Below are 25000 nucleotides of genomic sequence, written 5' to 3' on the forward strand. Positions count from 1 at the left end.
TATTTTTGTATTTTTATATAAACTATATTTTTCATCTATATTATCTATTTGTATTTTCATCAACTGAACCAAAAGTTGCATTTTTCCAAAATGATGTCATGAAATATTCATGGAAAGTATTTTAAAACAGCCACATGTGTGTGAGGTCAGTTCTATAAACTGATATTTGGGTTTTAATTCTTCGCCATCAGACATCAACCCGATAAAAAGAGACACAGATCCTCTGAGACCGAGTCAGTGACTCGACACAGAAACTGTGATTGAGCTCATTTTTCTTCATAATTCTCCCTCTTCTGTCAGGATTCTGTGCATGCATGTGAGACTAACCGTTGAAGAGTCTCCTGGCTCTGGGCGGAGTCTCCGTCTGTCCTCTCAGCTGCTGCTCCAGCTGCAGGTGCAGCTCTCTGGGGTCAAAGGTCACAGAGCCGTGTCCGAGTTTACCGTCTGCGTCCTGAGCTGCTTAGAAACAAGACGAGTTTTAAAGGAACATTTTTAGCAGGAGCTGTATAAAAACAGGTTTCAGGAGCTTAAGGTGTCTCTGGAGTCATGAACACACTCTTACCTGTGTGTGTGTGTGTGAGTGTGTGTGTGTGCTGGTAGAGCTGCAGCTCAGCCTGCAGGACGTTCAGCAGACCTCGACTCTCACTCAGCTGCTGCTGCAGGACGCTCACCTCATGCTGCAGCCTGCAAACACACATTATTCACACCCTGATTAATGTCACATCCTCATCTTTATATAGGAAACAGCTGATCAGAAACCTGCTCATTTGCTCTTCTATACTTGTGAGGACTCTACTGGACGTGATGCATTCAAACTTTAACCCTAAAGAGTCACATCACAGCAGGTTAACCCTCTATGGTTCGGTGTTGCCTTCATTTTTGTCCTGTGAAAATTTCTACAATGCATGTTTTTGTTGTTTTTCATTGTCTGACGTCATTTTTTCACCATCTGAAATGTTTCTAAGAAGATTTACTCATTTGTGGCCTGTCAGATTTCTACAAGTCATGTTTTTGAGTGGTGCGATACTTTAAAGAAGAGGGAAGAGTATAGGGAACCAATAGCAATGCTTTAATTTGTCACATGACCTCCAGGAGGCCATATTGAAACACTATTTTATAGACTTTTACAAAGGAAACAGCTTTGACATTTTGCGCCACAAAAAAATCACTCAAAACGTCCAAACGTAATTTCCTGGCCCTTTTACATCTGGAAAAAAAATCCTGGAAACTGGTTAAAAAAGTTCCTTTTATAATGTTTTTAAATTTAAATTTAATCAGCTTTGCACAAAAAATCACTCAAAATGTCAAAACATCATTTCCTGGCCCTTTTCCATCTGGGAAAAATATATTTCTACTGATGGAGTAAAGCTTCATTTCTGATAGTTTCATGCATTTTTTTAAAATTAAATAATGGAAACTTGTTAAAATTGTAGGCCATTGTCTACTATTATAGTAAACATTGCATGTAATATTTGCTTACAATTTCCACACATGGCAACAGGCAACAAACCCCAAGTGAGCTAGATGAGTTTTGGTCTCATTTGTGATTTAATAAACAGTAAATTAATCCATGCAGACATTAAAGTAGGTTGGAAAAATGATGGATACAACCTGGAGTACGCATCTACAGTCATGGAAAATATTATTAGACCTCCTTGTTTTCTTCAGTTTCTTGTTCATTTTAATGTCTGGTTCAACTAAAGGTTCATTTGTTTGGACAAATATAATGATAACAACAAAAATATCTGATAAGAGTTTAATATAAGAGCTGATATCTAGACATTTAACATGGTTTTATTGATAATAACCAAAATCATTATCAAGAAAACCATGTTAAATGTCTAGATAACAGCTCTTAAATTAAACTCTTTGTTGTTATTGTTATATTTGTCCAAACAAACGTACCTTTAGTTGTCTTTTTTTGGTAATTTTTATATACATATTTGGTTATTTTGTGACTTTTTTTGATATATTTTTTAAATCTATTTGGTCAATTTGTGTCTATTTTGATAATTTTGTGTCATTTTTTTGGTCATTTTGTGTCTTTTTGATAATTTTTAAATTTATTTTTGGTCAATTTGTTTCTATTTCGATAATCTTGTATAATTTTTTGGTCCTTTTGTGTCTTTTTTGGTCATTTTTACATCTATTTTTGGTCAATTTGTGTCTATTTTGATAATTTTGTGATTTTTTGGAAACATTCTTGATAATTATTCATTAAATGTCCAGATATCAGCTCTTATATTAAACTCTTATCAGCTATTTTTGTTGTTATCATTATATTTGTCCAAACAAATGAACCTTTAGTTGAACCAGACATTAAAATGAACAAGAAACTGAAGAAAACAAGGTGGTCTAATATTTTTTTTGCATCACTCTGCAGCCACAAAAATCACCAAAAATGATTCTCAGGGGACATTAAGTTGCTCTTTAACTCTTTAATCTCAACCTGCACATCAAATCTTCATCTTTGAGCCTTGCAAAAATGTCCAAACCTTCTAAAAATGTACTTTTTTAACTCTGCAGGTGATGATCTGTCCTCAGACTCTCACCTGTTGATGTTCTCCTGGTTCTTCAGACGCTCCTGTTTCAGCTGTGTGATCTCCTGGTTTCCAGCTTCAGCTTCAGCCTCCAGCTTCCTGTTTAGCTCCGCCCACCTCTCCACCTGTAGCTCCGCCTCCTTCAGCTGCTCCGCCTCCTTGCTGCCCTCTGCAGGACACACAGGACATTACAGCTTTAGGTTAGAGAGACTGAACAGAACCAGGACTGGTCCAGAATCCTGCAGGTTCTCTCTGAGGTCAGGTTCTCTCTGAGATCAGGTTCTCTGAGGTCAGGTTCTCTCTGAGATCAGGTTCTCTCTGAGGTCAGGTTCTCTCTGAGATCAGGTTCTCTCTGAGGTCAGGTTCTCTCTGAGGTCAGGTTCTCTCTGAGATCAGGTTCTCTCTGAGGTCAGGTTCTCTCTGAGGTCAGGTTCTCTCTGAGATCAGGTTCTCTCTGAGGTCAGGTTCTCTGAGGTCAGGTTCTCTCTGAGGTCAGGTTCTCTCTGAGATCAGGTTCTCTGAGGTCAGGTTCTCTGAGGTCAGGTTCTCTCTGAGGTCAGGTTCTCTCTGAGGTCAGGTTCTCTGAGGTCAGGTTCTCTCTGAGATCAGGTTCTCTGAGGTCAGGTTCTCTCTGAGATCAGGTTCTCTCTGAGGTCAGGTTCTCTCTGAGGTCAGGTTCTCTCTGAGATCAGGTTCTCTGAGGTCAGGTTCTCTCTGAGATCAGGTTCTCTCTGAGGTCAGGTTCTCTCTGAGGTCAGGTTCTCTGAGGTCAGGTTCTCTCTGAGGTCAGGTTCTCTCTGAGGTCAGGTTCTCTGAGGTCAGGTTCTCTGAGGTCAGGTTCTCTCTGAGGTCAGGTTCTCTGAGGTCAGGTTCTCTGAGGTCAGGTTCTCTCTGAGGTCAGGTTCTCTGAGGTCAGGTTCTCTGAGGTCAGGTTCTCTGAGGTCAGGTTCTCTCTGAGATCAGGTTCTCTCTGAGATCAGGTTCTCTCTGAGGTCAGGTTCTCTCTGAGATCAGGTTCTCTCTGAGGTCAGGTTCTCTGAGGTCAGGTTCTCTCTGAGGTCAGGTTCTCTGAGGTCAGGTTCTCTCTGAGATCAGGTTCTCTGAGATCAGGTTCTCTCTGAGGTCAGGTTCTATCTGAGGTCAGGTTCTCTCTGAGGTCAGGTTCTCTCTGAGGTCAGGTTCTCTCTGAGGTCAGGTTCTCTCTGAGATCAGGTTCTCTGAGGTCAGGTTCTCTGAGATCAGGTTCTCTCTGAGGTCAGGTTCTCTGAGGTCAGGTTCCTCCAGTCTTACCTCTGGTGGCCTGCAGCAGCTGGTTCTGCAGACTGACGTTCTCCTCCTTCAGGAGGCGGATCTCCGAGGAGAGCTGGCCCACAGAGTCCAGACCCTGGATGTAGATGTTGGTGGGAGCTCCTGGAGGAGTCGAGGAGACGTGGAGAGGTTTTGGTTATATTCATTTTTTTATTAATTAAATCTATGATGATAGTTTTCACCAGCTGCACACTTTCTACATTTCCCGAACACATTATTCAGACTTTTTCAACTGCTAGAAAATAGTGATGTGTCGGTTCACGGTGACAATGACAGAAATAATATAATATAATTTAATATATAATAAATATAATTGGTATTCCTCAATGCCAATCTGCCCTAAAAACCTAATAAAAACTGTTAATAGCTGTCCTTTTTTCCTTTCTATGCTTTAGGTTTTTATAGGCATTTTCTATCTGCTTTGTGTAGCAGAGTGGTTCTTCAAGCCAGTTAGAGAGTTCCAGAAATGCAACTGGCAACAGCAAGTTATTGACATTTAAGTAATATATATGTTCACATACAAATCACAAGTCAAAACAGAGGTACATTTTGCTGAATTATAAAAGGTATAAGTGGTAAAATGAAGAGACATTTGAGAGCCGAAAGAGCCGGCTTACTAAAAATAGCGCAAATTCCCATCAACACATTATTCAGCTTTTTTCGACTGCTTCCAAGGAAATAAGTAGAAAAGTTTCAACTTTATTTGTGTGTGTGTGTGTGTGTGTGTGTGTGTGTGTGTGTTACCCTTCTCAGTAACGGTGCGGGCCAGTCTCTCCTCCAGCTGCTGGCGGAGCCGGTCGTTGGTCTGGATGGAGTCCTCCAGTCTCTGTCTGAGGCTCCTGATCTCCCTCAGGTGTTCCTTCATCAGGTCAGAACCTGCAGCAGGACAACAAACAACCCAACAACCAGCTGCTGTTACAGATCAGCGTTTAATGATGAGAAATATAAAATACAAAGAGGCAGCTCAGGATCGTTTGGTCTCAGGAGACAAAAAAACCCAATTGATTTTACATTAAATCAGTCCATTAAATATTCCTATTGAAGTATCAGTAACAATTTGAAAGTTTTTCTTATATGAACTTTTTCAAAATTGATAAAATTCTTGATAAATGACATTTGACAGACATTTAACCCTCTGATGCATTAATTTCTGTTTCCTGCTGGATTATCCAGCTACTGCATGTATATAGAGGTCTCAAAAACTTGTGTTTTAAATATGATACATTGGACTTTAAAGGGTTAAAGCAGGGGTCTCAAACTCAAATTACCTGGGGGCCACTGGAGGCAGTATCAAAATGACCAAAAAAAGACGCAAAATTACAAAAAAAAAGACACAAAATTACAAAAAAAATACCCAAAATTACAACAAAAAAAGACCCAAAATGACCAAAAAAAGACCCAAAAAGACAGAAAAATATATTACTTAAAAAAAGACACAAAATGACCAAAAAAAACACACAAAATTACTGAAAAAAAGACAAAATTACCAAAAAAGACACAAAATTACCAAAAATAGACACAAAATTACCAAAAAACGACACAAAATTACCAAAAAAGACACAAAATGATTTTAAAAATAGCAATTAAAGGGACCTTCCTCACACAACACAGAAAAGTGCCATTCATATAAAACTCACATTAAACTTTCACATCAAGGTGGGGGCCACAAAATATTATCACAAGGGCCGCAATCGGCCCGCGGGCCGCCAGTTTGAGACCTATGGGTTAAAGGCTGTAACTGTGTGTGTACCTGTGTTGCTGGTTCCTGACTGGTACCCTGAGGACCCTGAGGACAGGTCGGCCCCCAGCCTCACCGGCCGGGCCCCGTAGCTCATGTCCCACAATGCACTGCTCTCCAGCAGGCTGGCGCCGGCCTTCATGGCGGGGCCGGCGTCCAGAGCGCTGCTGAACGGAGACGCCTGGTAGCCTCCGAAGGACAGGAAGGAGGACGGGTCGGCCTGCTGGGGGACGAACGGGAAACCCTGCAGGGGCTTAGACTGGGGGGTGGAGAACCCTGCAGGAGGAGAAAACTGGTTATTAATGCATTAAATATGAGGAAATGAAGGGAGAAGGAGATAAAACAGGTTATTAATACAGTAAATATGAGGTAATGAAGGAGAAAAACACTGCAAACACTGCAAAGGTCTGAGTGAAAGAGTTAGTGAGACACAGAGGACGGAGGGAGGGAGAGACAATGAAGGGATTTATTCTGAGGTAGTGAACAACTGATGCAACATATAAGGAGGAGGAGGAGAGGAGATCTATTTATGGTCATTTTGTGTCTTTTTAAATTATTCTAACAACTATTTATGGTAATTTTATGTCTTTTTTGATCATTTTAACATCTATTTTTGGTCATTTTGTGTCTTTTTAAAAAAAAATTACATCTATTTATGGTCATTTTGTGTCTTTTAAAAAAAAATTACATCTATTTTTGTTCATTTTGTGTCTTTTTTAATCATTTTAACATCAATCAACTCCAGAAGTCTGAGTGAAATAGTTAGTGAGACACACAAGATTTATTTTGAGGTAGTAAATGACTTAATGAGACAAATAAAATGAGTCTGGTTGAAGTTTTCTTCCCTCATTAGTGTTTAGAGATCACAGCAAATCCTTCAGAGTTCATTCAGCATCTGATGTCTGGAAGAAATATCCTCTCTTTATTGAAGAATGTAGATTTTCAGTGTGAGAGCCTGATTTTATTCCTTTTCAGTGAAACAAGAACATATCGATCGATGCGAACTAGTGTCTCATGTTTTAAAATGCATTAAATAGCAATGCGCTAAATCATTCAACTATTGTAACATTCTAATGCCACAGAGAATATTTATACTATATAAAATATATCCCACTAATATAAAATTAGAAAAAAATCAAAGATAACTCTTTTCAGGATTACTTAAGATTAATTATACATAAATCTGCTGGCGTCTTCAATAGATTCAAACAGCTGCTAATATGGGAAACTGGTGTATTTTAAGAGAGAAATGTTTTTGTCCAAGAAGAAGAAATGTGAGCACAAGCATGTGATTTTTTTAGTTTAAGCAAACATTTTGAAAGAAAGCAGCAGAAATCTGAGTTCGAGCACAAAATGTGATGATGAGGAGAATAAATGTGAGCAGGAGAAGGAGATTAAATCAGGCTCTCAAATTGAAAATCTACACTCTTGAAAAAAGAGAAGATTCTGATAAAGTTGTTTAATGAGAGAGAAAGTGCAGTGTGTTATAGATGAAGGCAGGAGGAAGAGGAGAAGAGAGAAAGCCTCTGCAGCAGCATTAACATCCTCCTCCTCCTCCTCCTCCTCCTGGTGATGATGCAGATATTTATCTGAAGTTAATCCCTCCTGGATGTTCAACATGTTGATTAAGCAGCTTAGTGCTCAGCAGGCAACAAGGATCCAGGTTCCTCCTTCACACAGCACATCCATCAATCTGCTTTACTCTCATTAAAACGTGTTATTATGTGCAGAACGGAAAAACTGATAACTCTAGCGCCCTCCGGTGGTCACACCACACACACTGATGCACACGCCAACATGCATTTAACTCTGATTACAAACTAATAAAATCAAACATGCATTAAGACGTTAAGTTAAAAAACAGCAAAACAATCAGAGGGAGAAATATAGTTTAGCTGCTAAAAAATGTTGTTCAAACTACTAAATTATAACAAAATAAAGTTGCATGCCTGCAAATAAATGCTACTGAATTTTAATGTATTTTAATAAGGATCCCTGTTTTCACAGGTCGTTCATAAAAATAGAAAACTTTTTAGACCTTTAGACATTTTTTGACCAACTTGAGGGGAAATATTCTGCCTGTTGTTTTAGGCTGCAGGTCAGTTTTGTAATATCTGACTTTCCTAATTACAAGAAATAAAAAACAAATCGCTACAAAAGAACTCCAGCACGGTGAGGATGACGTCTAAAGTTTTCTAATTTAGCCACTTTTTAATTCCTTAATGCTGTGTTTTTAAGACACGTAGCAGCTTCAAAATTCACAAGAAGGGTGTTAACTGACGTATTTAATGTCTTCATTTAGACTGAAACTCTTTTTAGCTTGTGTCACACAAGCTACAGGGTTTATTTCAGGCCTCTAACCAAAAACCAAATCAAAATAAAACTTTCAGGTTTTCTGACTCCTTCCTGCAGGACTTTATGTTTCATTTGTGTGTTTCTGTCTGGAAAGTTTTATTTATTACAGTGCAGAGTGTTACTGAGCCTCACACACACATTTAGTTCACACACACACACTCCAAGAAAACACACTCGTGCATAAAGAGTCAGACAGACGCACGGTCACTGTCTCCTCCCAGCTGCCTCTGTAACATCTGCAGCTCCTGGTGCACCTCAGCCAGAGAGAAACCCACTCCACCCACTCCACCCACGGCCCCGGGGTAGCGGCTCCGCAGGGCCGAGGGGTGGGGGTGGAGGGGCGGAGGAGCCCTCTGGGTGGAGGAGGAGGAGGAGCAGAAGGGAGGATGGAAGGAGGTGGAGGTGAAGACTGGAGCTGGGAGGAGGAGAAGAAGAATGAAACAGAGAAACAGGAAGAAGAAGAAGAAGAAGAAGAAGCAGCAGCAGCTGGGAGGTGGAGCTGCAGCAGGTGGAGCTGCAGCAGGTAAAGGTGGAGCTGCAGCAGGTAAAGGTGTAGCTGCAGCAGTTAAAGGTGGAGCTGCAGCAGGTGGAGCTGCAGCAGGTAAAGGTGAGTCTGAGGCTCCTCCTACCTGTGTGACTCTGCAGCTCTGCAGCTCTGCTGAGCGGAGAGCCGGGGCAATGCATGCTGGGACAGCTGAGGCAGGACGGGGCTCTGTGGGAGGAGGTGATGGATGGAGGGACAGACGGGTGGAGGTGGGACATGGAGCCGCTGAGAGACAGACAGTCTGCGGACGGAGAGGAGTCGCCGGTTACCGTGGCAACCCAGTACTTTTTACCCCAGTACAAATACCTCAAAATGTACAAGAGTATTTCTGTGATAGGAATTCATTGTCATTCCTAAAAAAATAAAAATAAAAATTCTCTTAAGACTATTTTTCATTATTTTATTGTTGGTTTTGTTGTGTTCAGATTCTCCATAAACACAAAAAGTATTTTCATTTTGGTTTGCTGATGTTTTATGGATACATTGAGGGTCGAAATGTACCATTACCATTTAGTTTTTGGAACATAAAAAAAATATATAAAAAAGTAGAAATTACCAGAAAAAAGTAGAAATTACCAGAAAAAAAGTAGAAATTATCTAAAAGAAAAGGTCTAAATTACCAGAATTTCTTGTTGTCAGTTTCAGCAAAGACTCAATGAATCAAATATTATGAGATTTTTGCCAACAATCTGATTTTATTCAGTTATTGTGTGAAATTAAACGTGTGTGAACAAGAAATATCTCAATGAAAGATATTAATTATTCAATTAACTGTCTTATAGTTTTAATTTTATTATGTTGGAGTTGGAGTGTGCCAAGGTTGGTAAAGAGTCGCCGGTTACCATGGCAACCAGCAACATTTACTCAAGTACAAATACCTCAAAATGTACAGGAGTATTTCTGTTTTCTTCTTCTTACAGATATATTCTACTTTTTACTCCGCTGCGTTGATTCTGTGTGTCAGCTTTAGTTACTCTGCTGATTCAGATTCATGTAAAATATAAATAAATGTATTAAAGTGATTTATTATTAAATATTAATCGACCCAGCAGTATAAAGAGAAGTTTAAATGAGCTTCATCTTTACCAGCTGCAACATTAAAGGGATGAACACATTAATGCATCAATAATTATATCCCAATATTATGAGAAATAAGATTCTGAAATGTGCCGCTCTGCATAATAAGAATTTTACTTTTAGTACTTTAAATACATTTAGAGGCTAATGATTGAGTATTTGAGTAAGACTGCATATTGAATGCAGAACATTTACTTGTTGTTTAGACTTTTTCAGCAGTTTGAGTCGTGTGTGAAAGCTTGAAGTAACGTCACTTATCTTCACTGTGTTCATGTGGATTTATTTGTTCTTAAAGCAATTTTTCTCAGTTTTACTCGAGACTTTTGCTGTTTTAAGAAATGTTTTTGGTATTTGTTGACAATGTTTGATATTTCTCTCTCCACTTGTGCAGATAGATCAGTGTATAAAACCACCTGAAGCTGGATGAGGCCTCATTATGAACCCAATCCTTTTATTCTTTAGCTCCTCTAACATGTAGACCACCCGAACAATAACCTGCAGGTCCCTTAAACCAGCTGTTCTCAACCTTGGGGTCGGGACCCCAATTGGGGTCGCGAGATGATTTCTGGGGGTCGCCAAATCATTTTGGAAGTCAGCTCTGTCTCCACTGTGTTAAAGTGTTCATGTGTTAATGTGTTTTAGTCTTTTTGGTCACTTAATGTCTTTTTTTGGTCATTGTGGGATTTTTTTGGTCATTTTGTGTCTTTTTTAAAAATCATTTTGTGGTCAATTTGCGTCTTTTTTGGTCATTTTGTTTCTTTTTTTGGGTCATTTTGTGTCTTTTTTGGGTCATTTTGTGTCTTTTTTTATCATTTTGTGGTCAATTTGCGTCTTTGTTGGTAATTTTGTTTCTTTTTTTTGGACATTTTGTGTCTTTTTTTTAGTCATTTTGTGTCTTTTTTGGTCAATTTGTGTCTTTTCTTTGGTCATTTTGTGTCTTTTTTGGGTCATTTTGTGTCTTTTTTGGTCATTTTTTGTCTTTTTTGTCAATTTGTGTCTTTTTTGGTCATTTTGTGTCTTTTTTGTCAATTTGTGTCTTTTTTGGTCATTTTGTGTCTTTTTAGGTCATTCTGTCTTTCTTTGATCATTTTGTGTCTTTTTTGGGTCATTTTGTGTCTTTTTTGGTCATTTTGTGTCTTTTTTGGTCATTTTGTTTCTTTTTTTGGTCATTTTGTTTCTTTTTTTGTGTCATTTTGTTTCTTTTTTTGTGTCATTTTGTGTCTTTTTTGGGTCATTTTGTGTCTTTTTTGGTCAATTTGTGTCTTTTTTGGGTCATTTTGTGTCTTTTTTGGGTGATCTGAACTGTGCGTGTGAGATTGTGTTCAGTGAGTGGGGGTCACAGACAACATGCATGTTAAATTCGGGGTCGCGACTCAAAAAGGTTGAGAACTACTGCCTTAAACCTTCTCCAGCTGTTGTGCAGCAGGTTGTTGTGTGTTTTGTTGCGTGATTTGTTGTGTGTTTAGTTGTGTGTCTGTGTCTCACCCGTGCTGACTCTGGTGGAGCTCCTGGTCTCCTTGTGTCCCAGCTCGCTGGCGGCGTCCAGCTCGGAGCAGAGGTCCAGGTCCTCGTGGGTGGAGCCGTGCTCGTCAGACACGTAGGAGATGCGATCCGATTGGTCGGTGGTGTCGGAGAGGGCGTGGCTGCTGCAGGGCGTGTCGGAGCGGTGGGCGGGGTTAACGTGGTGATGGTGCTGGTTCAGTTTGGAGCGAAGAGACTCGATGATCTTATCCTTCTGCTGCAGCTCCTTACTCAGCCTGCACACACACACACACACACACACACACACACACACACATAGATATTATTAATTAGATTTAATTTAATCTAATGCACACACGTTTATCATTAAACTGGTTTATTAAAGCAGGTTTTATGTTCCTGGAGCAGCAGGAAATGTGCAGAAAATGATCATCAAACCCATTTAACTGCAGTTTTAACATTCTAATTCACACACAAATACACTTATATAATGTTCATATTTTTGGTTTTATATAGTTATTTTTGTTGTTGTCATTAAAACTTGTTGTTGATGTTAAACGTATGTTTTTTTTCTATTATTAGTTTGTTATTACTTTCTTATAACTAACTTATAACTATGAAATTATGAAATTTTATGTTGACGCTTTAAATAAGTTGATATGTGTTGTGTCTTTTTTGGTAATTTTGTATTTTTCTTGTTCATTTTTTGCTTAAAAAAAAATCATTTTGTGTCTTTTTTGCGTCTTTTTATGCCTGTTTGGTCATTTTGTGTCTTTTTGGTCATTTTGTGTCTTTTTTTTTATCATTTTGTATCTGTCTTGTTCATTTTGTTTATTTTGTTACTTTATTTATTCAATTTTAATTTTAAAAAATGCAAAATATGTCTGCAATGTGATGAAAACCCTCACTTTATTCATTGTCATTCCTTAAAAAATAAAAATAAAAAGTCTCTTAAGACTATTTATCATCGTCATCATTGTTGGTTTATTGTGTTCAGATTCTTAGAAATTGTGCATCAGTAAATTGTGTCGTGAAGTTGTGGAAATAAAGCTGCAAAGTAAGGCTAAAGTTTTGTTTTGCTTTTTGATTAACTGTTTTTTAACAGTTATTCTCCCTTCAGAAAAAGGTAGAATTACTAAAAGTAGAAATTACCAGAAAAAAAGTAAAAAAAATTACCAGAAAAAAAGTCAAAATCACAAGAAAAAAGTAGGAATTACCTTAAAAAAATCTAAATTAAACTAGATTTTTTTTTGCCAGTTTCATCAAAGATTCAATGGATCAAATATGATCAGATTTTTGCCAACAACCTGACTTTATTCAGTAATTATGTGAAATGAAACGTGTGTGAACAAGAAATATCTCAATGAAGATATTAATGCTTCAATTAATTGATTTAAGTTATCAAATTAAGGATCTTAGACTTGTGTGTGTTTGCTGCTGTCTTATAGTTTTTATTTTATTACGTTATATTCTATTTTCATTTATTATCTGAACCTGTTTCCCTCCTGAATCTCCCCCACAGGGATCAATCTGGAGCTAATGACATTAACAGGAACAGCTGCTGCAGATGGAACCAATAAATAATTTAAATCCACCTCCAGCTGCTCCTGTCACATCAGCTTTGGTTTGATTCTTGGTCAGCATCGAAGAAATGCAGCTTTTAAAGTGTCAAATGTTAAAAAATGCAGGTATTTATTCATAGAAAATCTCTAAAAGTGAGATAAAGAAGCTGAACAGCTGCAGGATCAGGAGAATTACTGCTGATCACACTGAGGAAGCCTCTTAGTAACACACACACACACACACACACACACACACACACACACACACTGCATCATCACACACACACACACACTGCATCATCACACACACACACACACACACACACTGCATCATCACACAGGGTCAGACTGCAGACTCACTCTCACTGCAACATGTTCACCAGGATACAAAACAAACCAGACACACAGAGGAACAAACAGTACACACACACACACACACACACACACACACACACCATGACACACACACACACACACACACACACGATGACACAAGTGTGTGTCCCCCCACAGCTGATTTAATTAACTGTGACGTGTTAGTATACAGATGCTGAGGTGAAGGTCGGTCTGAATCAATGACACACACACACACACACTCCTGCAGTACTTTTCCATTGATGTTTACGTCACATTTCCTCTCTCTGTCTTCTTCTTATTTCTTGCATATTTTTCAAACTGTTGTGGCTTAAAATGCTGCAAAGTTGAAATATAAAAACATATTTTCTTTGTGTCCTTTCAGAGTGAAATGTGGAGATTATTAACAATCTCATCTGCATTTGTAGCTATTAAAGAATAATCTGATATTTTAGAAAACGTTGCCTTCTTTCCGAGAGTAAGACTGTCAGTAAGGTTAGCTTAGCTTAGCATAAAGACTGGAAACAGGACTGGACACCTACCAACATACTGTATCCAGCACATGTTTAAAGGTGCAGTGTGAAGGATACAATCACAAATAGTGAAACATGTCCTGAGTAATTGTCTTTAAATGGTGTTTTATCTGGAAAAAAAGTAAAAGAACTGCTCCGTATAAGTCGGCTACTGATGCTCAGTGTTGTTGTGATGCTGTATTTGTATTTAATTGTTTATGATAACTGTTTAAATGTTGTAACCTGCCTCTTTTTTATGCTGCTTTCCTGGCCAGGTCTTTTTTGAAAAAGAGATTTTTTAAATCTTAATGAGGCTTTTATCTGGTTAAATACAGGATGTGTCAACACATGTTTAAAGGTGCAGTGTGAAGGATACAATCAAAATAGTGAATACTGTCTTCAGTGTTGTGTTTTATCTGGAGAAAAGTCTAAAAATCCAAAGCTATTCAGTTAAATATCATGTATGACAAAGAAAAGCACCAAATTCTCACTTTTAAGAAGCATGGAACCAGTAATAAAACTACAAAACCATTATTAAGTTATCAAAATAGTTGCCAATTGATTATTTTGTTGATGAACTTATTGATTATTTGACTTTTTTATGTTCCCTGAGGCCTTCAGGGAAATGATCTAGCTGCATGGACAGATAATTTCACTTGACAAGATTTCTTAAATTAAGATTATTAAATCTAGAAATAAGCATGTTGAAGACTTACAATAACAAATTAACTCTTGAAATAAGATAAATAATGTAACACTTCTAAATCTAAGTTGTTGTTTTTTTATCTTGGTAAGAACCAAATGATTGTCAGTGCACTCTGCAGGTCAAACACCAGCAGGGTTTGTTTCTTTTCACGTTTGTTTCTAGAAAAATCTACGAAGTCAAACTGCAGCCGTGCACTAACACAGAGTGAGTTAGCTTAGCTTAGCTTAGCATAAAGATGGAAGCCTGAGACTTTCTCTGTTTTATAGAGATAAACCAGTGGTGGTCCTGGTCCTCCTGTGGTTCCTGGTTCTTACTTGTCGAGCTGAGCCAGCAGAGCTCTCCTCTCTCTGTCGGTGAGTTTCTTCAGCAGCAGCAGCTCTCTCTCCTGAGCCTTCCACTCCCACAGGGAGAAGGAGAACAGAGAGTCCCTGTAGAGCGGGCTGCTCTTGGACAGCATGGCCTTCCACAGCGGAGCCATCAGACGCTGTGCTGCCCCGGCCCCCGGCCCTCCTCCTGGGCTACTGAGCCTCCATCCCCCCTGCTCTCAGACTCTCCTCTGCTGCAGGTTTTCCTCCCAGAGGGGCCGCAGCGTGGCTCATTAGCTTAGCGCCGGAGGTCCTGACCCCGGACTGTGTGTGACAGCAGGTAGAGAGGGAGGTTCAGGTGGAAGCGTGAGCGAGGGATCAAGGGATGGAGGGATGACTGAACGTGTGGAAGATCAGGGGAAAAGCAGGAGCAAATCCTCAGATTACGGTCGGGGCTCCCGGGGAGAGAGACTCTGGAGCTTTGTGTGTGCTGGGACCACAGGTGGTAAGATCAGATCCTGATCAGATCCTGGTCAGATCCTGATCAAAGACGCAGCAGCAGCATGTGGAGGCTGCAGACGGACAGACGGAGGACGGGAAAACAGAAAACTGTTGATGCACGGCAGCAGAATTAAAGGATTTGTGCAACGATTCCTGCTGCAACAACAGGATGACGTCCAACTGCAGCAGATCAGTCAGAAGCAGTTTTCAGGTTTTGACCCACCAACTGTGACACACTGAAGCATGAAATTCATTTAAATGTTAAAAATATAAAAGATATTCTTATAATCAGAAGCTCTGAACACTGAGTCAACAGCCTGAGGAAACACAGCTGGACTCTCACTCTTTTTCCCTTTTTCCACGTCACAAAACAAGTCTATTTATTGCGTTAAAGTCTTGAATAGAATAGTGGCCTGAAAGGAAAGCCTCTTGTTACAGGACAGATCCTCTCCCACCAGCACACTGCAGCAGCAGCGGCAGCAGCATGTGGAGGCAGCAGACGGACAGACGGAGGGAAAAACAGAAAACTGTTGATGCACGGCAGCAGAATTAAAGGATTTGTGCAACGATTCCTGCTGCAACAACAGGATGACGTCCGAGTGTTGATGGAGCTCCAACAGCAGCAGATCAGCTCAAGAAGAAGCAGTTTTCAGGCTTTAGCCCAGCAGCATTTAAAGTTAAAATATAAAAGATATTCTTATAATCAGAAGCTCTGAACACTGAGTCAACAGCCTGAGGAAACACAGCTGGACTCTCACTATTTTTCCTCTTTTTCCACGTCACAAAACAAGTCTATTTTTGTTTTTTTGTTTGCATTGAAGTCTTGAATACTAGTGGCTCTGAAAGGAAAGCCTCTTGTTACTGGACAGATCCTCTCCCACCAGCACACTGCAGCAGCAGCAGCAGCAGCAGCAGCAGAGCCCGAGGGGGAGATGGAGTGACGACAGAGAGGGAGGAGAGGATGATGTGGTCTAAACGGATGTCCGGGTCCCGAGGGCCTGTGTGTTCACGCTGCAGTAACCCTCACAGAAAAGACAGAAGAAGAGTGATGGTGCACAAAGCAGCACTTCTTCCTCTTTTATTCTCGTTCGTTCGTTCTTCCACCTGCAGAAAAACACTGAACGTTTCCTCTCTATGGTGCATAAAGAGTCTCAAGTGTGTGTGCAGGATTGGCTCCAAACAAGAAGGAAAAAGCAGGAAAAACTTTACGTCCAGCTTCAGCTCGCAGCGCAGGAAACCCAAGAAGTGATGCACAAGTAAAAAAACTGAATAAATTAAAGTCCGAGCTGCATCCTCAGCACTTTAAACCCTGAACAGCTCCGATAGCTGCAGCTTCAGCTCCATGTGCTGCAGCTGAGAGCAGAGAGAGGAGAAGCTGCTGCTGCTGCTCACGTTTTCTCTCTCTCTCTCTCTCTCTCTCTCCATCTCTCTCTCTCTCTCTCTCTCTCTCTCTCTCTCTCTCTCTCTCTCTCTCCCTCTCTCTCTCTCTCTGCGTTTAGCTGCTCATGACCTATTTCCCTCCCCATCGGAGGTTTTAATAACTTAACCTGATTAGAAGGATGTCAACATGCTCTGAGCTCGGTGCGAGCAGCGTTACGCCATCAGCTCACACACACACACACACACACACACACACACACACACACACACACACTGTAGGTTTCATTAAACCAGTTAAAGCTCTGCTCTGGCTGTTAGACTCACAGTGGAGCAGCTTTACGGCTTTGATTCAATACAACTTGATGGGAACACAAAGAGCTTTATTCACATCATTTCTGCAACATTCAGCCCAACAGATTTGGTTTCTTTAGAGACTTTGATACCTAAAACTTATTCCATCCAGCCCATTCTCTGCTCAGACACAAACGCTGCACGTCCAACGTGACACACAGCAGAGCAGACACTATCATACACATAAAACTCGCTTTTTCAACAGCTTCTTCCTGCCACACTGCAAAAAAAAGTGTGTCTAAAAACCAGATCAAACAGTAAATCTGAGGGAAATGATCTTAAATTAAGATTATTAAATCTAGAAATAAGCATGTTGAACACTTAAAATAATTAATATTTATTACTGAATCTGCTCATATCACACCGTCTGTACAGTGCATCCATATTTTATATATTTATATTTTTCTTATTAGACTGCCTTATTTCATAATGTTGTATATAATGTCCATATTTTGAGCTGATACACTTGTATATTGTAATATTTTATATTTATTCTCCTTATTTTTAGTCTTTTTGTTGAGCCCTGCACAAAAATCCCTCTGTGTTTGGACTGTGGTCTGATCACAAATGGCAAATAAAAACCTTGAACCTTGAACTACAGGTTAAATAATGTTATAATCTCTGAGGGTTTGAACAATGTTTGGCTGCTCAGTTGATGTTTGTGACTGACTCCTTGATGATTCAGATTAAATGTTTAAAGGGTTCAGTGAAACGTGAAAACAAGCTCACGTGACTTAAACAGACAACAAACACTCAAAGCTTACAGCTTTTCCCTTTATGTCGACATTATAATACTGTTCTCCAGGTGGACTGGTATTTGTGTTCTGCCAATTTTTGCCCCCAAATCATTCCTTTTCTACAATATATGTCTGCTACAATTACATTTATGAGTAATCTGAGAAACAAGTATTAGAATAATGTTATTTTTAAGGAAAGATCCCGGTTTTAATAAATTGTTTAACAGTAACTATGATCTGTTTCTAGACTTTTCTAACACTAAACCAGAACACCAACTGACTGTGAGTCAAAGAAATATAAGTTACTACTCGCAAATTCTTTTCAGAAGTTATATATATTAGGTTTTAATCTGTGTCAACAGTGATTTCTTACATCCCACAAAATCTATGATATCAGCAAATAATCATCACGTTGTCCAAAGAATCAATATAATATAATATCAGGATGAAACTAGTAATACATCACTACCCAACACTGTAAATGAGAGTTTAGGGAGAACTGAACATTTTATTTGAAGGTGAATTATTAAAAAATGTTTTGTAATTATGTATTTTTTTAAAGTTCTATCTTTTCAAAAGCTAATTGACGCTTTTATCCAAAGCGATTTACAGGAAAAAAAATCCTGTAATTCCCTGAATTGAACAAAAACATAATTATGTAATAGCTGTTCAATATGTCTGTAAGTCTTACTGTGAATCAAATTAATGCATACACACACACACACACACACACACACACACACACACACACACACACACACACACACACAGTAGAGTATATGTCCTCAGAATCAGATGGAGGTTTAAATGAGGCTGTCGCAGAAAACACACTCCATAATTCTCCTTCACATCTGGTCGACCATCTGACACCATGTTAGATTACTGAAGCTCTCTCTATCACTCTCTCTCTCTCTCTCTCTCTCCATCTCTCTCTCTCTCTCTCTCTCTCTCTCTCTCTCTCTCCATCTCTCTCTCTCTCTCTCTCCTCTCTCTCTCTCTCCCTCTCTCTCTCTCTCTCTCTCTCTCTCTCTCTCTCTCCATCTGTCAGATCTTTTTCTCTATAGATTCTGTTGTTCTGTTTGCAGCTCTGAGGCAGTTTGACTCTTTCTCTCTCAGGTCTGAAACTCAAACAGCTGTTATGAAACAGAATTAGGAGTCGTGTTACAAGTGAGTGAACATCCAGGACACACACACACACACACACACACACACACACACACACACACACACACACACACACACACACACACACACACACACACACACACAGCTGGATCTGCAGGGAGCTGTGGGCTGTTACAGTAAATCCTCAAACATTGTGCATTTTCAGTTTTAAAATGCACATTTGATAAAAAGATTCCTCTGCTGTCCCAGACACCTTCACCTCTCTGCAAACTCAAACAAATTGTATCTGTTTTTAAAAACCACACGACCAAATAGAAAACCCAAAACTGTATCAGATCGTTCTGCTCTCTGGCTCCACCAAGGCTGCAAAACGTAGATATATATATTTATTTACTGCCTTTTTATTGAGGACCAACCTCACGTTTAAGCAGGTTTTATTGAAAAAAATACACTTTAAGTGTAAATAAGAGCTTCAGGTGGTGTTTACACCTGTGAGAAGCAGCTGAGAGATGAACCTGCACGCAGCAGACCTGCAGGAAATAACACGAGAGAGTTTCTGCTGCACAAGAAACTGAAGAAACTCCTCTAAAACGCTTACAGTCTAGACACGGGGACAGACGTGCACAAACACCAGACGCAGGAAACAGAAGACAGCCGTCATGCACACCTGAATGTGTGGTTAAAGAAAGTATATCTCCAGATTTAAAGACCGCTTCACTTCTCTCATCCTGCAAGAACAGGAGATGAAAGTGTGACTCTACTCTGGATATGTGAAGTAAATGTGGATTTTTAAAGCTTTTCTTCTCCAGCTTGACTAACAGTTTGTCAGTGGATTCTACCAGAAAACACTGAAACTGAACCAGACTAGAAAAATATGTGCGAAAAAAACCCCAAAACCAGGAGTTAAAAGAGGCTAAAGAGCTGTTTAGGTGATGCTCAGTCAGAGGGAATCTCTGTGTGTTTGTCACTGAGTGAAACCTTTAACATTACACATAGAGATATCATTTATTAATAGGAGAAAATATTGATAAGTTATAGAGCTTTAACATTATCAGACCACCCTTGTTTTCTTCAATATCTGGTTCATTTTAATGTCTGGTTCAACTAAAGGTTCATTTGTTTGGACAAATATAATGATAACAACAAAAATATCTGATAAGAGTTTAATTTAAGAGCTTTATTTCTTGATATTAACATTAATCATTTTGCATAAAACCATGTTAAATGTCTAGATATCAGCTCTCAAATTAAACTCTTATCAGATATTTTTGTTGTTTTCATTATATTTGTCCAAACAAATGAACCTTTAGTTGAACCAGACATTAAAATGAACTAGATATTGAAGAAAACAAGGCTGTTTTAATCATTTGTTCCAGACTTTATATAATTAGTTCTTTAGCTTCAGCAGCAGCAGAGCAGAAACTAAAGTGCCTGTGCAGCAGGACTGGAGACGTTCTGCTCTCTTGTGTAACTGTTTCTGTCCTCTTTCATTTGTTCTCTCTCTAGTTTCTCTCCTCTCGTGTCCTCGTATCTCCTCTTTTCTCCGTCGGCCTCATTAGGAGTGGTGACCAGCCGCTACGAGGACGTCTGAGCGAGGACCTGGTGTGTCCTGCTGCTGGTTAATGAGCTGTAGGTTTGGGAGAGAGTGTTGTGGTGAGAGGAGCTCTGCCCTGCAGGACTGGCTGGTTTTGTAACGCGATGATGTCAGAGCTGCTGATTTAACTAGTAGCTGGAGGCTGGGAGGGTCCAGACAGCTGGGACCAGCGGCGGGAAACCAGAGCTGACGTAGCGGCTCAGAAACAAGACGAGGGCAGGAAACAAAGAAGGGAAGAGGCACCGAGAGATGAGAGAAAATATAGAGTTTCTCTCCAGAAACAGAAATATTTAGTCTGAAAAAAACGTCTTATCACACAGATGTGCAGACGTTGTTTAACTGAAATACTGATTCTCATTTCCAACGAACTTGTTTAAAAAAGACACAAAATTACCAAAAAAAGACACAAAATTACCAAAAAAAGACACAGAATTACCAAAAAAGACAAAAAATTATTTAAAAAAGACACAAAATTACCAAAGAAATACACAAAATTATTTTAAAAAATCTGTGAAATGACTCCACTACAGTAAAAGTCCTGCATTCAAAACTTACTGAAGTAAAAATACAAAAGTATCAGCATAAAAATGTACTTAAAGTATCAAAAGTAAAAGTACTCGTTATGCAGAATGGACCCACTCAGGTTGTTTTATATATTCTAAATATATTATTAGATTATTTGTATTGATGCATTTATGTAAGCACTGTTTTAATTTTGTAAAGATTGGGCTCATTCTTGCCATTTATGTTGTATTTTGTTTGAATAGAAGTTTGCGACAAAGTCAAAAAGCTTTTAATGCAATAAACAAATGTTTTTGTGGTACTTTTATGCATTTAAAACCTAAAAAAGGGTCGGTGGCTACCTGAACACAAGAGGAAGGTTAAATAACATTTCTAAAGGTGTGTAACATTCGTTTTTCTGTCATTTCTGCCACAGAATCCATCAGGAGTCAGAATCAGAGCTGATCAAGGTTCTCTGAGTCTCTGTTTCTTTCTGCTCTTTAGCTGTCGATGCTTCCTGCTGCCTCATTAACCAACCAATTAACTCTCATGTCACTAACGACCCAGTGAGGTCATCGCTCGTTATCGACCTGATGGTCCTGCCCCCAAGGACAAACACCAGAACACACACACACACACACACACACACAAATATAGACACACACACAAATATAGACACACACACACCAGCTGTCTCTATTGACCAGCATGGAGCAAAAAAGCCTTTAAAGAAGTGAGGACCGGCTGAAATGTCCTCACTCTGTTGTTTAAAAACGTGTTCTGGTCCTCACTATGTATGGAGAACACACACACACACACACACACACACACACACACACACACACACACACACACACACAGACTGACCGGATGGCGAGCAGCTCTGTCTTCTCGTCTGGATCTTCAGGATGATCTCCTGTTGGAGATAATAACATGATTATTATTTAATGACCCTTTAAATCAATCAGAAACTCTAATACAGAGCTCTGTCTCTGCTCTGACTATAATAATAATAATAATAATAATAACAATAATAAAGAGCTCTGTCTCTGCTCTGACTATAATAATAATAATAATAATAATAATACAGAGCTCTGTCTCTGCTCTGACTATAATAATAATAATAATAATAATACAGAGCTCTGTCTCTGCTCTGACTATAATAATAATAATAATAATAATAATAATAATAATAATACAGAGCTCTGTCTCTGCTCTGACTATAATAATAATAATAATAATAATACAGAGCTCTGTCTCTGCTCTGACTATAATAATAATAATAATAATAATAATAATAATAATACAGAGCTCTGTCTCTGCTCTGACTATAATAATAATAATAATAATAATAATACAGAGCTCTGTCTCTGCTCTGACTATAATAATAATAATAATAATAATAATACAGAGCTCTGTCTCTGCTCTGACTATAATAATAATAATAATAATAATAATACAGAGCTCTGTCTCTGCTCTGACTATAATAATAATATGATAATAATAGTAATATATAACTGACGTCCGTTGATCTTGGCGGCGACCCTGGCGGCCAGCGCGGCGCTCTGGGCCAGCGTCTCCCTGAAGCTCTGGCCCATGTAGTAGTCGATGTCGTTGGCCCGGAGCAGCTCCTCGAAGGCCTTGGTGGTGTCCCCCTGGTGCTGCAGCAGGATGCTGAGGACCCCCCGGCCCTCCCTCAGACGCTGGCGCAGCAGGGACAGCTCCCGGGCCTGAGACTGGATCAGGCTGTCGAACTTCCTGCACACACACACACACAGCAGAGAGAAACCATTCATCTGGCTCTCTGTACATCTGCTGCTGCAGGTTCTTCAGTCCCTGAGTCTCTGCAGCTCTCTGTTTTCTGATTCTCTCAGCAAGTTTAAAAGCTGTTCTGATGAATTCAGTATTGTGTCCATTTCAGTGACAGTATACAACAACTGATTGTTTCCATTTTTACAATATTTTCCATCACTGTTAAGCAAACACCAATAAAAGTCAAAGCACTTCCTCCATGGATCCTTTCACATCAAAGCCTTTCAGCATTGAAAGGGTAAAATCTCTCTCTCTTTCCTGGAAGACTTTTATTGTGAAACATCTCCAGGAACTACATTTCAAAATATATTATTTATTTATTTATTTATTTATATATTTATTTATTTATTTATTTATTTGTATTAATTTAGTATTATTATTTTTTACATGAATTTTTTCATGTATTTATTTTAATCATGGGAAGCAGCAATAAAATGTTATGATTTATTGGTAATTCATTCATTATACAAGGTATTTAAAGGTACTTTTCTTTTGAAAATGATTTAGATAATTTTAAATGATGCATACATTGGCCATTTCTTATTTTTTAAATTTTTTTAAAATAAAAAACATTATTTCTTGTAGAGCCTATATGAAGAGTTGTTTGCAGCTTATTACGCCTGTTATAACTCAAATTAATTTAAACATTAGAAATGTACAATCTGTTATTTATTAATAAAAGAAATAAGCTGCTTGATTTTTCTTTTTTCCCTCCTCTTCCTTTCCTTTCCCTTCATCCTCCTCTCTTCCTTAAAAAAGAATAATAATAAGAAAAAAAATATATAATAAAATAAAAAATAAAAGACAATATCAGCAGCTTTGTGTCTCACCCCGGCCAGGTGGCAGACTTGGCGTCCTCGCTGTCTGTCTTCTTGCCTCCGGTCCTCAGCTGGTCCTCCAGGGCGTCCACGCGGGACACCAGCTCCTGCAGGCCCTTGTCTGGGTGGGGGTGCCGGGGTGAAGCCAGGGGGCCTCCGTCAGAGGACTGCCAGCCCTCGTCCTCCTCCGCCCCGCTCTGGGAGCCCGAGGCCTGGAAGGACCAGTTGACCTTGCGGGGGGTGGAGGGTCCACAGTCGCTGGAGGCGGAGACGGAGACGGAGCGGAGGCGGCTCTGCAGCCCGCGGACCACCGCCTGAGAGCGGGACAGCTGCGAGCGCAGGTCCTCCACCAGGCGCTGCAGCGAGGACACGTCGTCCCCGTCCCCACAGCGCTGGACGCTGGTCTTAGTGAAGGTGGAGGAGGAGGTGGAGGTGGAGGGCCACCAGGCGGAGCCGCACTCCAGGGAGGTGCACATCTCCAGGTCATCAAACTCTGACGGGACACAGAAAGCATGCAGCAGGTTAATACTAATTAATTAATAATTAATAATTTTATTGTATGTCATTTTTTTATTTTTTATTTTTAACTTTTAATTTTTAATTTTTAATTTAATTTTTTTATTTTCTTTAATTAATTAATTTTTCTATTTTTTTATTTTTTATTTTTCTATTTTTTATGTTATAGTATTATTATTTTTTATTTATCTATTGTCATTTTTTAAATTTTATTTTATTTTATTTTTTTTTATTTATTTATTTTTTAATTTTCAACTTTTAATTTTTAATTTTTAATTTTAATTTTTAATTTTCTTTAATTAATTATTTTTTAATTTTTAATTTTTCTATTTTTCTATTTTTTATTTTATAGTTTTATTTTTTATTCATCTATTGTTTTTGTTTTGTTCCTTGTTTCAGTGGTTCTTGGTCTTGTCTTTTCTTTATCTATGAATGTGGGCATGTCAACCCTCATTAATGTATGCGTCATGTTAATTCTCAAAACCCAATAAATATAATTTATAAAAAAAAAAAATAATAATAATAATAATTTGTTATCACACCTCCCCTACCTTTATTATCACACAATAAATAAACAGTTTAATCCAACAGTCCTGCAGTAGATCATATAGACACAATATTTACTTTTATTTAAACTATTTTCAGAGTTTATGGTAATCTGTGAGTAAATAGCTTTATATAATTTGCTAATGCTACTTTTTACCATCAGAGCTGTTCTCTGCTTCCCTCTGGTGGTTTTAAGATGTTACTACAACTACAAAGCAATATTGATATTGCATTTTGTTTTCAATAAAACAACTCTTATCATAGAATGAAATAGTTTAGTTTCCTTTATTTTCTTGTGTAAAGAAAAGAGTTCCTGCACACTGTGCAAAAAAAAAAAACATTTCTGCCTCACCTGATGAAGGTTTAAGGACCAAAACGTTGCATTTATAATAAAGTTTATTTGCAAGCATGCCAGATTTCCTCCTGTGCATCGTTCTGCAGTAAAGTGAAGCTGTGCATGAGGTTTTAGTGTATTAATGGATGTATAACTGAGTCCTCTGGGACCTGAACCAGTCCTCAGGTCCCTCTGTGGACAGTGTCCCTGCAGGGAGACGTACCTGGGCTGCTGGTGTCTTCTCTCTCAGCCTCGTTCTCACTGCGTCCACAGGTCTCGTAGCCCAGGTCCTGCAGGTCCAC

General features: G+C 38.9%; 1 protein-coding gene across 1 annotated transcript in view; it reads right to left on the minus strand.

Moving 5' to 3' along the window:
- Positions 1–25000, minus strand: part of pde4dip (phosphodiesterase 4D interacting protein) — a 63199-nt gene that overhangs the window by 9435 nt on the left and 28764 nt on the right. Inside the window, exons 17-29 of the mRNA XM_059341925.1 lie at positions 24922–25000; positions 23315–23795; positions 22195–22430; positions 21540–21588; positions 11048–11319; positions 8571–8726; positions 8144–8356; positions 5599–5862; positions 4593–4724; positions 3831–3950; positions 2553–2709; positions 563–684; positions 328–456 (exon numbers count right to left, since the gene is read on the minus strand). The exon at positions 24922–25000 is cut by the window's right edge and continues 38 nt beyond it. Coding sequence (XP_059197908.1) covers positions 328–456; positions 563–684; positions 2553–2709; positions 3831–3950; positions 4593–4724; positions 5599–5862; positions 8144–8356; positions 8571–8726; positions 11048–11319; positions 21540–21588; positions 22195–22430; positions 23315–23795; positions 24922–25000 — 2410 coding nt within the window. The remainder of the gene's footprint in view (positions 1–327; positions 457–562; positions 685–2552; positions 2710–3830; positions 3951–4592; positions 4725–5598; positions 5863–8143; positions 8357–8570; positions 8727–11047; positions 11320–21539; positions 21589–22194; positions 22431–23314; positions 23796–24921) is intronic.

Source organism: Centropristis striata, chromosome 9 (assembly GCF_030273125.1).
Source record: "Centropristis striata isolate RG_2023a ecotype Rhode Island chromosome 9, C.striata_1.0, whole genome shotgun sequence".
NCBI classification, from domain to species: Eukaryota; Metazoa; Chordata; class Actinopteri; order Perciformes; family Serranidae; genus Centropristis; species Centropristis striata.